The sequence below is a fragment of the Amblyomma maculatum genome, chromosome 9, assembly GCF_055883805.1.
Source record: "Amblyomma maculatum isolate TAMU_Amacu chromosome 9, ASM5588380v1, whole genome shotgun sequence".
NCBI lineage: Eukaryota > Metazoa > Arthropoda > Arachnida > Ixodida > Ixodidae > Amblyomma > Amblyomma maculatum.
In genome coordinates, this window is record NC_139352.1 from 13,318,010 (window position 1) to 13,333,063 (window position 15,054).

General features: G+C 44.3%; 1 protein-coding gene across 1 annotated transcript in view; it reads left to right on the plus strand.

The window, feature by feature from the left end:
* Positions 1-7,231: 7,231 nt before the first annotated feature.
* The window catches only part of LOC146178359 (immunomodulatory peroxidase-like), a 97,072-nt gene continuing 89,249 nt past the window's right edge, over positions 7,232-15,054 (plus strand). Inside the window, exon 1 of the mRNA XM_084578184.1 lies at positions 7,232-7,364. Within this exon, the coding sequence (XP_084434310.1) occupies positions 7,234-7,364 (131 nt within the window). The 5' untranslated portion in view covers positions 7,232-7,233. The remainder of the gene's footprint in view (positions 7,365-15,054) is intronic.

Sequence of the window (15,054 nt, forward strand, 5' to 3'; positions counted from 1 at the left end):
CACTCTTAAAGTCTGCCGCGCGCTGTTCTTATATAGCTGACGTAGTAAATCATTCCGTTATGTCTCTTCGCATCTCTTAGATTTAGGTAGCCAACCGCAACCTACTCGACTTCACCCCCCTTCTCCCTGCCTTTCACGATTTATCTCTCTAGTGGAGCGCATTTGGGCATTTTAATTTTTAGCGATGCTGAAAGGGCACCACTAAGCGGCTGAAAAAGGTAACCGTACATCGCCGGAAGAGCGGTGCTCAATACTGCAAGTATTTTTTCTTGCCAACCCATAGTGATCGAACACGCGACACATTTTTTCAAAGAATGATTTATTTCACATACAGTAGTATGTTACTTTTGCTGGTACAACTCTGGTCTGATGCCACACTTGGATGAAACCATGCATGGTAGACATTAAGCGAGTTAGTGAATGTTCCTGTCTGTCCTTGTCGGCGATGGACTTCAGTTTTGTACGAAGGGCCTGATTAATGCACGGCCATAATATTTCCCGAAGGAAGCTGGGAGTTTTTTTTTTTTTTTTTCAGCGCTGTTTTTCTCCAGATAAAGAATCTGGCTCGAATAAATAACCACACAACATTTTTTTTTTTTCATACTCGCACCAGCAACATAGAAACAAGACGCATTCCCTTTTATTTACATAGGCATCATTTTGTTCTGAAGCGACATCCATTATAAATAAATTAAATATGACTGATATGTATCAAACTTTTTCTTTTACTCACTTTGAGTAAAAATATCCAAACAGCTGAGAACAAGTTGCCCATCTCCAACTGACGTCAATGCCGAGTATGCAAAGAGACCTAACACGCGCGCTCTGAAAATGAGCGCTCGTAAGTTAAAAGTATAAAAGCAGCAAGTGTAGTTAGTGTTGCCTTGGCAGGCTCCCCTAATGCCAACGTAAAATGGGGGCGAAATTGGATTTAGGAAAGTGCGAAATTTTACGCTTGGCTACTGTATTAATGATGCTTTCGACGCGATGGGCCGTTTCCTCTCTCTTAGTTGTCATGATAAGTGCAGTGATATGCAATGCAATATACTGATGCCGATGCCCCAATATTTACAACCGCAGATAAAAAGAGCTCATACAAGGATAGATACATTATTTCATGCATTTCCTGTCTTCACACACTTTCAAAGGGAGGCATTCTCTACTTATTAGTTGAGGCTCGTTTTAGTATCACAAGTTTTGGCTAAAGCGAAGAGTCACAGACAATACGAGCGGATTCGCATGCCAAGAAAAGGGTGTGAAAGGGGCGCACATGTTTTTTGTGTTCGTTTGTTTCGTTCTTCAACAAGGCTGGTGTCTGCGTTTTGCCCTGAACCTGACGAGCAAGCACGTCGGCTACTTTCAAAGAGGAGTATGCTGAGCGCCTGGCTATTGCGCCTAACGCGTGCAGTCAAGCTCGTCGTGTAAATCGGTTCTTCACGTGTCGAGCAGGCAGAGCGTGATCCTTCTGTTTATTCGCACCTTCAAGCATCCTCTAAACATTGGCTGTACGCGCTGGTTAGTTAAGCTGTTTCTCTCCATCAGTGCACATAACCCCGTGATGAAGTTAAATTATCTGAAAATTCCATTCAGTTCACTACAGAGCCGCGGCCAACGATTGTAAAAGGTCGCTTTGTGTGCCTTTATTTTGAGAAATCTTACTCGCCTGCCCTGTGGCTAACTCCATATGATACTTTATCGGAATCAGGAGTCAGTAAGTTACATTTCACGGCATGCCATTATGTGGTGGTTATAGGCCGTTATATGCCATTATGCGGCATTTGGTGGTGTCCATAGTACCCAACGATGTATTTTTTTCGTCACTGTGTGATTATTCAGGAATTCTGTTACTGTGTTGTACCTATTCAAATACATTTTGTTGTGTTTCTTTTTTCCTGCAAATGTATCACACATTTTTTTTCTCTCCCCCCCCCCCTCCCTCCTTCCTTCTGTGATGCCAGACAATGATGCTTTGGGTACCATTATAAATAAATATTGTTTTCTGAGCAGTCTTTCCTTGTAAACAAACTTTGCCTTCTATCTTTTTACGCCCACTTACAATCTTTCCACGTTGCACAAGGCTTATCAGACTGGTCATGCTGGCTGTTTACAAGTACATTACTTTGCACGTGTTAACAACCGGTCTCTCCATAACCGCGCAGGAGGTTTTGAAGCGATCGTCAGTAACACGCTTGTAAATCACTCAAGCTGCAGCGGAAAAACCCTACGTGATAAAATGTGCACCATGTTTCGGCGGTGCTCGTTTACATCATTTCTATACCGCCAACTCCACACATTTTCGCCGCCTGCAGGCGTCTCTGCCGGGAGCATAAAACACAAGTTTTAATGTCTGAAACGCATGGAACGAGTTACACGCAGTACACCACCAACGCGCGTGTGAAAGGCTTGAATGCTGTGTTGCTCCGCCAATATCCGCTTTGCTAAACACTCCAACATTAAGCTGCCGGATAAGGTGTTTAGTGGTCGAGAACGTCGGATGCCATGTCGCTGACTCACTGTGGTCAGAGAGAATTTCCCTGAGCTGTAACCCGGACGGACTATTTTGCCCTGCGCCCGAAAATCTATGGCTTGCTGACCTTCAATCTCCGCCACGTGCTGCACACTACCAAGGGGATATGCCTCGCATGTCCAGCATAAAAGCCACGTCCGGACAGACTGGCTTCTCAGGCTTTGACTATACCCAGAAACAATTGCGAAGAATGCTAGTGTACATGTATGCTTAAACGCATCCTGATCTTACCCACGTTCAATTAAGATGGGAACTCGGAAGTTATGCCTTTTTGCATTAATTCTGTGCATACAGTCGAGTCGCATATGGTGCGCCGACGACGGTCTGGAGCTTACCCTAACGGTGAAGCAAGTCGACGAGGCCTATCAAGCGGCTTCTGCGGGCACGGCTCGCACTCATGAGTACCCGAGTAAGTTCTCGAGAGCACTTTGCATGCGCGTACTTTGTACTTTGTGCACCCAATAACGGGCGCGTAACTGCAGCGCACCTCTCCCTTCTTGTAATGCATACCTTCCTCAATGCAAGGTAGCAATGCATTTATTTATTGCATTTATTTGTTATTTTGTACTAATGCCCTACACAAGAAATAAACCTTCAGAGTGAACTATCGTCGAAGGTATACAGCGCACATCTCTGTTCTTTATAACTTGTTTAAAAAGGTTTCATTCAAGTGTAGTTATACATAGCGAATCACAAGAAAGACACATTCAAGAGGGTAACTGCCCCCAAACCCTTTACAGCGACATATGTTAAGCGCCTTTACCTAAGTTTTGCGTCGGTGCGGTAGTAGTTCTAGTAATATCTGTGACCAAAGGATGCTTGCCACGGGAACATTTCGGTGGTATTTGCTACCCGATGATGAGAAGGAGCATTGCTACCTTGCATTGAGGAAGGTATGCATTACAAGAAGGGAGAGGTGCGCTGCAGTTACGCGCCCGTTATTGGGTGTCACGTCTGTGTATTAGTCCTTGTGACAGTGGGCGTAACGGTTGGCTAAGCAAGTTAAGCGCCGCCCGTCAAATAGGTAATCCTAGCGCCTGATGAGACGGAACGAAGAAGTGAGCTAGTGGAAGGAGTAGGCGTGAAAAACTATAGGGCGGACTCTATACCTATACATCATATGACGTCACCAAGAGTTGACCTTCGTGCAATGTTTTCCATTTTATATCAACTACAATACACCCACAAAGTTATTACGCGACTAATTTCCTATTAATCAACGCTGCTACCTAAAACACATGCGTATTTCTGACTTTTACTATTGCACATAGTTATATGATGGGCCTTTCTACTATGTTCAAGCTATTCGTCGATTTTCAGGCCATCTTACTGACTATACAAAATAAATCAATGAAGAAAGACTCCAAAATAATTTTGTAAACCACGGTATATTATTGTGAGTGGTTTTGCTAATACACTATTACTCCAGTTATTATGCAGCTCTCAAATCATTCCAAACTGAAAATTTTTCATTTCACCTTAGCAAATAGGGGATGGGCAAAATGTTGAGCCCTTGCCCAGTACATATTGGATTGGATGGGCTCGTGGCCAGGTGCGGAATTGAGGTAACGCTCTGATAGTTAAACCTTCACGCTAAGCATGCATCGGACTGCTGTGATCATGTGGGCATATCAGTCATCCGAACTGGAAGTCCTTCAATATAGGAAGCAAATTATCGGGAACCTGCGAAAATAAATGGGGAGAAACACTTAAGCTCTGCATTTATGGCTATGACACCACAGCGTTAACGCCTCTCGTCGCCAGCTCCCCTTCTCCGACTCGCGTAGTCACTAAGCCTCTATTATGCGCCCCCTGTTAACTCATGCATACCCATTCGCATATAGTCCTATGGTACTACATTATGTGTACGACCTCCCGACGTAGATATAAATCCCCTTCTAGTCAAGCCGTACGAATGTGCCTGAGTGGAGTAGGAGTAGCGTGAGTGACCCCGCATCATAGAGCCTCGAAAAGTTGTTTCCTATCTAATCCTCCCACCTCAAATGATCAACCTGAGTTGGCAGCTCCCAACTTTGTGGCAGCATGTACCATCGCCACGTCATACAGTCACTGATCAGTGCTCGGCAATGTAATCTGAGAGCTACCACCTGCAGGTAACCTGCTACTTAGGATGAAAGGTAAATGTCAAGGCAATATGTCAAAGATCATGGGTTAACAGATTTTATCTCTAGGTTGGCTGAAGGTTACACTCCCGGCACGGCATGAAACTCTCCTTTGGCATTGTGCAGAGCAGAGTGTAATAATGTCAATAAAATACGGACAGGAGAAGCATGCCACAGCGCCACACAATACGTGCAAGGATAATTCATGGAGGATGCCACGGAACCAAATGAAAACTCTTGCGGGTAATACAGTTGGTGCCACTGTTTTAAAATTTTATTGGCAATCAATGACAAAACACCGAGCATGCAAAAATGTGATATAGCCACCTAAAGCATAAAATGTACTCAGTTTAAGCGCTTGATTACCATGGCACGGCCGCACACACTCCACGTAAAGCAAGTGGCCGTACCAGTAATGAGGGCAGCTCCGAACCACAAGCGTCGCAGTATGCTTCACGTTGTTTCCCGTCGCGCTAGGCGAGGCGAACGACAGGTGAGCCTGTGAGGGTCCGAGAAAAATGCTCGTAAACTGCATAATGTATACCGATATAATGTGAGCTTCAGCGTAACACTTTACAAGCCTAGACACTGAGCTCACTCTCTTGTCCGCAATGGGTGCATAAACGGCATTGCTAAGGGCAGATCGAGCGGCTTCGTCAGGGCCGAACTTTTCGGCGATGCCGTGGCGCCCTGGTAGTAGCTGGTATATACCGCCAATCCTTCTATCCTAGCCCAGTGACAATGTTCCTGTATTTAGGAAATCAATGTTCGTGACACCAAAGTAAATTGTGGGCTTTGGAAAGCTGCTAACCAAAGGCTCAAGTTTACACCCTTCATGACTCGTGATTTGTTTGCCTTTTAAGATGAAAATGCAATGTCAAAGATTTTGAATCCTATTTCTCTTATTTTCACAGTCGTGAACACCGTCATACGACCTCAAGTGAACTTGCTCTTAAAAATTGGAGAATTCAAAATTTTCGAATAAAGGTATAGAGGTACCTATTTTTTGACCCTCGTTGTTTTTCCTCTGTGAAACAGCGCACAAGATAGTGTTTATGAATAAATACGCAGAATTCACCTACACCGGCTTAAATTTTTCAGTTAGGTTCCAGTTTCGGTTTCGGGTGCCAGACGAACGCCATCATACGACCTACCATATTCCGGAGTCCTCTACTATGGCGTCTCTCACAGCCTGAGTCACTTTTGCACATTAAACCCCACAAACTAAACCAAACCGATCAGTATCCGCCATGCCTCGTGCTGCTAGATGGATGATCGGGATTTGCGTGCTTTTCTAAACACCGGGGTTCCCCTTCTTGTGGAGCCTTTAATGCTTTCGCATTGATGGATTCAACCAAGTCTGACATGTGGCTACTTGCTGGGAGGTAGTTTTGTGATGGCACTCTTAATGGCGCCGAGTGCCCTTCACAATAAGCATTATGATGGTTTTCGACAGATTTATTCAATTGACTGGGAGCGATGGCCACAATTCACGCCACAGAAAATCTGTCCTTTCTCTGTGTCTCTCGGGTCTGTCCTCATCACGCGGGTGTCTTTGGCACATGATGATTCCTCCATGCCAGCTATACATGTCACCGAGCGGACACTAGCGGCCGGATGCCTTCTCGTGATTTATGTGTCATGCACGCAGCCGGGTGGGTACGCCGATGCAGCCTGATTTCGTGCTAATGAGGCATATATAAAACACACGAACACTTTCAATCCTCGAACTCAATTTTCATGCAACTCAATGCAGATCGAGGCTTTCTCTCGGCAACTTTGAAGTGTAATCGAGCTCGAGCCTGCTTGGCTTGAAGCCGCTTCCTCAATCGCTTTTGAATATTCAAGCACGTTCGAGAGCAGGCGTCGCCACCCTCAAAGTCAACTAACGCAAACGAAGGAAGCTTCTCAATGGCCATTCAAAACGGCCGTGTAGCACCGGTTGCTTCGATCCCTCTTAAAAACCGCCAAGCAGATCGAATTTATTGAGGATCGAAAGTGTTCGTGTGACAGAGGTATAAGGCATTCGACTAAAGAGGAACATACCCGATTCGCCGCTTCAAGGTTTGTAATATTTATGCACCGTTACCTTCTCGCACACATTCCTTTAATCCTATGACATAAACATACAATCTAAAAGCTCGACTCCTAGCAACCTTGGAAGTCCTAAGATGCAGGAGTGACGAGAGTTCCCTCCCTTTCTAGAAATAAAGGACACCAGCTATGAAAAAGACGCCCATAGACTGCATATGCCAGAGAGAAACCCCATGGCCTGTATATTTCAACGCTACCGCATCGAAAAATCCAACCTCGGCGTTGTGAGCGAAAGTCACAAGCCTGCCTCAGGCAAGGGTAGATGGCAGGCGACAATGCACGGCACTTATTTGTTGATGGGCTTTGTAGCATCACTAAGCAGCGTGAGATGGACGATTTTGTCCAGTTTTTTCGACACGTTCACGCTGGATGGCGAGAAGCGTAACATCTACATTCCCACTTCGAGCTATGCCACCTCGGTTCTACTAGAGTGCTCACACGGCTTCCGTTTCGTAGAGGGGTTAAGCATTTTTTACGTGTTTTACAGCGATGCCGGTGGACGGTCCTCGCTACTCCCCCTCGCTACGTCACCAGCGCAACAGGCCGGCGCACCCTGACTCGGTGGTGATGGACAGAGCACAGATCTTGGACGAAGAGGTGCTGATACTGCTCATGAAGTGGTCAGTATAGTCGGTTTTGTTGTCGGCTTCTTGAAAAATGGCACGTATACCTACAAACACATATACAGTCACAAGTTTGTCGCAAAGCGAGAATGTAAAGAATTATAACAATGCAGCTATAAGAATTGCGGTTAGAATATAAAAACAATCATAATAATTTTGATGCAAAAAAAAAAATAAAGTGGAAGGATTGCAAGAATGGTTAACAGGTTAACCTACGAGTTGCTATAATGTAGTCATGGATAATTCTGCACATTGTGTCCAACGGAAATCCCTTGGCACTCGCACCGAACAACAGTAAAACGAGTAGTGACAAGGGGATTCCTAACCTAGAGAGAGGGATCTACAGGTATGTCCTGCTCTGAAGTGTGAAGAAAAAATGTTCTGTGGATTCCCTTCTCCCCATGATGCACATAGGTTTGTTGATGCTCACCCACATCTTAATAGGTCTAAATTCAAGCCCGGAATTCTGCACCGCAACAGCGTCATTGTTACCTCATAATGCCTGGTTTTCTATAAACGGACATTCCAATTATGTGATAAACGCTGATAATCTGTTGTATTCAGTAAGGGATCCCGCAGCCTGGCTGATATATGCTGGAACCGCTTGAACCTGGAAATCGCCAATATACTAAAATCTCGCTAAGTAATCAGGCACCGCTTGAATGAGCACCTGCATGGACAGGGACCCGGACAAAACGGATTTCTTTCAAAGTACGCGGAGCAAAAAAACCCAGGAATCTACTCAAAAAATATTCTTGTGAGGTTTCAAGCGAGATTAACACAGATAAGCAATCAACAAGAATGATTACCTGTGATACATAGCATAGAATTTTGTAAAGAGCCAATGCAAGAGCTAAGAATTCCGCAAAGAATATATGAATATAATATGCCAACTGCAGCTTTTTCATAGCTTACTGAGGCATAGTCACACCAATTGTTGACGCCTTTTTCTCCTCTTTGTCCTTCTTGACCCAACTTTGGTTTCTTCTCAGTCATTTTTATTTTCGACAAATGAAATGGTCTCTTATTTTTTTTTCGAGGATTTAAGGGGGTATTTGGGTGTTGGTCAAAGCACATACTAAGTCTTTTCGGAGTTTTTATCAGCACGTACAAATTATATACCACTGATAAATCTGGAAATTTTAGTATTTGGATCTGTGCTTGTCACGGAAGCTCCACCGTGATTGAAAGAGCAACGTAGACTAAATCCTACAGCTGGCAGGTAGCAATTAAGGTGATAATTAATTGGACCAAAAGCCCATGCGGGTGGTACCAAACGATTCGCCTCGACGGGATCTATGCCAAATGAGGTTGTGATGGACGATAACTCAGAAAAATTGTGGAGTGACCAAATCCAGGTTTCTCATTACTGGCGCTTTACTCGATGCCGTGTGTAGAAAGTGATAATTACAGTGTTTGAAGAAAATGGTGCAATCGTGTATTTAAGATTTGATGTCAAAAAGATGAATAAAGAAATGTCAAACGCACGCAGAATCATAGTTCAAATCGTGCTGTATTCACTAAAAACCCATGAGCTAACGCTTTTGCACCTCAAAGGCTATGAGGCGGTGGCGGCAATTTTTTCTTGACCCCTTTGTCCTCTCCCGTTAGTTTTGTCAGCTAGTGTCCTAGATGCTGTTGATAAACCTCCTGAACCTGCTGTTTTAAGCCAACCACCAACATCCGTTATACATACCAGCATGACCCAAACGTCTGTATCCAGCAGTGATATTAGTAACAATTCAGATGGAAAAAATGGATTAGCAATTGCGCAGTCGTCTCAATACGCATATCCCATTATCTTCTAAACGTTTTTTTTTTTTTTTAATGTTTGTCCGGAGTTACAGTGGATATACTGCATAGATAGGTCTGCACAAAGATATTCAGGTAGAATAATATGGCGTCTTGTCCTGCAAATTTATGTGTCAAGTGCCCATTCCATTGATAGTTCAGTTATACTGTTTGTGAAACTTTTAAACATATTGTACTATACACCCTTCACTAAACTCATCTCTGCGACTGTTTATTATGCGGCCGTCTACAAAGATATGTGTAATGTCAAAATATGGCAACCCCAAAAGAATGTGTTCTGTGTAATGTAAGTTATACACACAAAAATCGTCACGAGCTATTCATGAATGGCATCCCGATCATCGTTCGCTTCGCAGTGATCGTTTGTGCATAAAGCCGACTATATAAACTGACATCATACACACCTACTTAATTTTCGTCAGTCATAATTTCTAAATCTTTTAAGCTAACATAGCAAAATGACTTTTAAACTGAATAAGTTCGACTCCACTATGTTTTTTTTTTTTTTTTTTTTCATGCGCTCGTCCATCGGTCAGAGCAAAAACACCTGATGGGACTAGCAATCCAAACGAAATTTATTAAATCAGACTGGTTTTTGCACAAGGCTGCGATCTCTTCAGCTAGGCCCAGAGTAAGAATATTTCGCACAGTTACATGTCCTGTTAGTTGAAAACAGCAGTTAGTGTCAAAACACTAAATAAATGTCAGGTAGCAGAGGTCAGTTTCTGTGCACAGCGTTCGAAGTCGGTCGTCTATTTCTATTCTATAGATCCATGCCAAGTATAAATCTAATGTTCAGTGCACGTCGGTTGGATGTAATATCAATAGTATGCCTAATGTACTCACATGGATGTAGAAAATTGAGGTAGACGACTGAATATGAAGGCTATTCATAGAGTTAACAGCTGCAACATTAGCTCAGTTCCGTGTTCTGGCGCTAACTGCTATTTTCAAGTAAGAAAACATACAATCGTCAAGAGCTTATTCTGTTCCCCAACTGACAAAATATAAGCTTTGTGCAACAACAAACTAAACGTAATTAATTTCGTTTCATATGCTCCATTAACAACTTTTCTTCTTAGGTTGACAGCATGTCACAATGTTTAATCGTCATAAAATCTCTCCTTACGAGATTTCTACGCCTAACAACTGTTTTTCGCGATGTTGGGCAAGACCGTGAAAACAAAGGAGGTTAAGTCGGCGAAGGTCAAATCGATTCGGTTTAATAATCCTTCCTCAAGATTCAACATCAGAATCCTAAAAAATATGCGAGGTACGAAACAGGAGTAGGTTTGTGCATTCTCACTTTAAATTCTGGCTTCATGCCCACATAACATTACTGCGATGCGAACGATGACCGCGGTGCCTTTGATGGGTGTGCTCGGTGTTCGTTAATGACTCGGGAGCAATTCTGTATGTGTCAATTCGTTAATACTGAACACATACGTTTTAGAATGGCAAATGGTGATCATTACACTTACTTTGGTAGAACACAAGGTAATTATAGCCCCAGAGCTCAGTTTAAGTGAATAAGGCATGTAATGAATATATCGCGATTTCTACAAGTCGTATAATTTAACTACGTATATAGTAAATATCCAAATGAACTTAAGGCTTCCAAGATACCACCAAAAATTAATGTGCGTCAAAATCCTTTACAGACCAATGTATAAAGCGCATCTATTGTAACTGCAGGCAATCATCGTGAAAAAGCACGTTGAAGTTAATTACAGATACGCATTTGAGACGTCTATGCGATTATTAATCTATATTTCTCTATGTGACGTCTTGCGGACATCCGTGCTGCATACAGATGTTTGCATCATGCTAGTATGTATAATGGCTGTTGATTATTAGCTGAGAAGGTATGATAGTGAACCAATAGCGCTCAGTTAACAGCCGGCGAGGAAGTGGTGCTTCCCGATTGGCTGAGGTGTCTAGCTAGCGCAATAATATCTCAAATCGCAAAACTGCGTTGCTTTACAACCACCGCAGCAAGCAACTGTCTTGTTCTCTTTGGCTCAATATAACTTTGACTTTCTATAAATCTACTCCATAGACTACAAGTTATGCCTAGCATTTCATTAATACTTCCTCTTCCCGGTTCAACCAAATTTCAAAAACTGAATTTTGGGCCACCTTACAGATTTTTTTTTCGGTTCAAGCACAGACGTCTAATGCCTGCTCATGGGCGTTATGAGTTAAAATTGTTAAGCGTGTGCCTGACAAGCCGTCTGAAACCCTAGATCTAGTTACAAGCAACGCCGAAAGAGAACGCCACTATACCTCTTAGCTGTGAGATCAAACGCAGGATGGCGTTAGGTGCGTGAAGGCATGACAAACAGTGATTGGGTGAGGGCGAGCGGAATGGAAAGATCATGCACAAAGAAAAGAACTTAGGAGAGGCCCTGACGTCACTTTTTTGAAGCCGGCATGGCCGTGCGGCCGCGCCGCGACCGGACACTGCCATGTCTCTCCTCCTCCTTTACCCTCCGCATTTTCTATCTCCGCGACGCTCACGTATCTCGGGCCCTTAGCAACGCTGTTGCTAGTGGCCCGAGTTTTCATAGCAACAGCAATGCCGTTGCAAATGGCCCGACCTGGCTAACCCTAAATTTTGACGTCACTTCCGCCACACTTTCTCCAATGCATTGGGAATGGCAAGGGCCTCTTCCCTTCCTCCATGGGAAAGGCGCGTCGAGCCAATACCGTAGCTTAGCGATGGTCGCGCACATGACGGTCGTGCAGTCATGTGCCTCGACTGTATCACGCCAAGCCTCTGAACAAGCTCATCAAGAGAATTTCGCTTCCTCTATCTTTGACTGTCACTTGGAGGTTTATTCGGCTAAGGAGGTCAATGCTCGTTGCTCAGGCGACAGCGTGAATCGATATGTTCTGCTTCTTTTTTCTTCACGTTCACCAACATGAATAGTTTCTAACGCTATAGAGTTAAAGGCCCAGTTTCCCAGGAACTCCTGCGCCCCCTTTGACAGTGTCGGTGCGGAACGTCAGTGTTTTGAGCGAAAAATCACAGGCATAGGTCCGAGAGGTGGTATATGATGCTAGCTCACAGCTGACACGGCCCCCGGACACTGATCGGTTGTGCTACTTCTCGCATGCTACTTGTGCTCCTTCACGACATATCCAATTTAACAGGAGCTTACAACCTGGGCGTTTCAGTTCAGAAGGAATAGTGACGAGAATCGAACTTTCCAGGGCATTCGCATTCCGAGTTATAACACCCCTAGGCCACTCAGCAACGTTCGTATGGTTTGAATAAGAAGTGCGTTACGTCTATGCGAAGTATGATCCGCAATGAGAGCGGTGGGCGGGAGCCGTTAACGTTGTTCAAGGCTCGGCTTCTTAAGTGTCCCCCTCCCCAAATTTCTGCATCAGTGCCGCGCTCCTATAACATGGTCAAATAATTGCAACTGCAGATTTGCTTCTACCGTGTACTATTTATATACTGTAGTGTAAACGAGGACCCTCCCAGTTGCGTCCGAGGTAGGGTTCAGTAAGTGCGTTCGATCTGTCTTGGAGCTCGCGCACTTCTTTTTTCACGCCTCATGACGTCGTCGTCTTCAGCTCTTCTGCATCTTCAGCTCTGCAGAAAATACAGCTCTTCCTTCTGTAACCATAATCTTTGGTGAGGTAGTCAGCAGCTACTATAATCCACCTGTTTCTACAGATAGAGGTAGCGAACGGTCGCAGCAAGTCCATCCCAATTAGTTGGATTGGTCTGGACGGTATTGTAATGGGCTTTAAAAGACCGACTGGTTCTAGGCAAGTAATACCGTTCTTTAATTCTGGCAAGCGTCCGAGTGGCTGCCAGGTAGCTGGATGTTGATTCGTCGTGCCGTGCTTCAAAAATTTCGCCCCGTAAATTTGCTGGTACACGCAGGTATGGACGACTGTTGGCGGTAAAATTTATCTTGATGAGGACGTCGTCACGTAGACACAGAGATAACAAAGTAGGACGAAAAATTGGGGTATCGTGTTTCTGGCACCCTGAAGAAAGTTTACTATATGTGCCGAATTTCTAGACAGTTTCATGGTTATTGGCAAAGTTGGCTGCACTAATTGTATCCAGGAACGCTTCGTTGTCAACGGTAGCTTCCGGCGCTGGTTGCACAGGAGCACGAGACAGGTAATAAATACCTTGTCTAAATGTTTACGACCAGACGTGTATGCCACATTGATGCCATACTCTTGAATTTGTAGGCTCAATCTTTAGAGGCGCCCTGAAGGGTCTTTGAGAGTTGCCAGACAACAAAGCGTGTGATGGTCGGTCACCACTTCGAAAGGTCTGCCGTGTAGGCATGGTAGAAACTTCGAAATAGACCACATGATGGTGAGGCATTCCTTTTCAGTGGAAGAGTAGTTCAGTAGTTTGAAAATACTTGCTTTTAGAATTTGGTCGTAGTTTCATTGTTTTATAATAGGCTAAGAATAAAACACTCGCACTAGCTTTAGCAGGACAGTCATACCTTTTGCTAACAGCACTCGATCAGGAAAACTTGAAATGTTGCTAAATGTCCAGGTGCGGGGTAGTATATGTAGTCCTACATATGGGGGTACCATTCTCGCAAATAAAATCGTACAATTCAACGAAATGCCGCAAAATGAAACCCGTGCTCATATTTAAAAACGCTACACCCTTCCTCCTCTACTCTTTTCATATTTTTAATTCTTTTTTTTTTTTTTCGGTTAGGTGGAGCATGTTGGGCCACCTAAGTTGTCCTAGCTGTCGAAGCTGTCTTGTCGCGTGCCCTGCGAATAACAGCATGAGAAGCTTCTCCCTGCGTTCCGAATTTATGTTCAATGTTTGCTTTGCTCCTGTAATGATATCCTAAAGTACAGTCGGGTACAACAAGACTCAAATACTATATTATTTTGATGGCAGCAAAGTATGAATAACGCAGAGAACCGCGCAAGGATTGGATCCATGAGCGATGCCTCGCGACGTTTCCGGAATAAGTCCACGATTTGTTAATCGCTTTCACGTGCGACGTAGTTTCAAAATAGGAGAAGCCAGCGTGCCTACAGAGCACGATATTGCGAAGCCCTCTTGCATCGCATGCCTCACCGCCCTGCCTGCGTGCCACCCTCGAGCCAAGCAAAGTTGGGAGCATAAGCTCTCAAGGCCATTTCGAACGGTGCAGCTGTCATTAGTGGTGAAACATCTTGATAAGGCTATGAACTGTGCGCTGTCCATAATATACGATCAAGACAAGCACCTCGCATAAACAATGCAGCAGAAAATGTTTGATGACGTTTTTCCGTCTATTCGGAACACGCGGAAACGATGATAGGGCTCCTAGCTCTTGCTGTCCACTTGTCACCAAGCGCTGCAGGCGTTAGCAACAGCAGCGGAAAGAGGTTAGCGCAAGCGACCAACGACCAGCGAGCAGGGGGAAAGAATCTAGAATTGCCAGCAGGCAGTTACGTTTTTTAGAACGTTTGGCCTTAATAGCTTCAAGAGTTGGAAAGGCATGTCGTTCTAGTTAGACGTTGAACCGCAGCGTTACGGGTAGGGATTGATACGCACCATTGATAAGTTAGTGGGCCTAACCATTTTCAACTGCATGCTTAAGCTACTAACAGTGGCTGTGTAAAGTGTTCAGAATACCGCGAAGAACCCAGTTGCACCGACAACAGCGACCTGAGCCGCCCATCAAACTTCGGTTCGATCGGAGACGCACCTCTGAGCGCAGCGGAAATCAGATTCAATTAGCACTTCAGCAGTCGTTTACCAAATTTCGTGCTCTTTAAGAGCGCAGCTGTATGCAAAAGAGCACGAACTAGCTCTTTATTATCACACATAGTTATAGTGGACTGCAATAGACAGCAGAGTCCTTTAATAATAGCAGTCGTG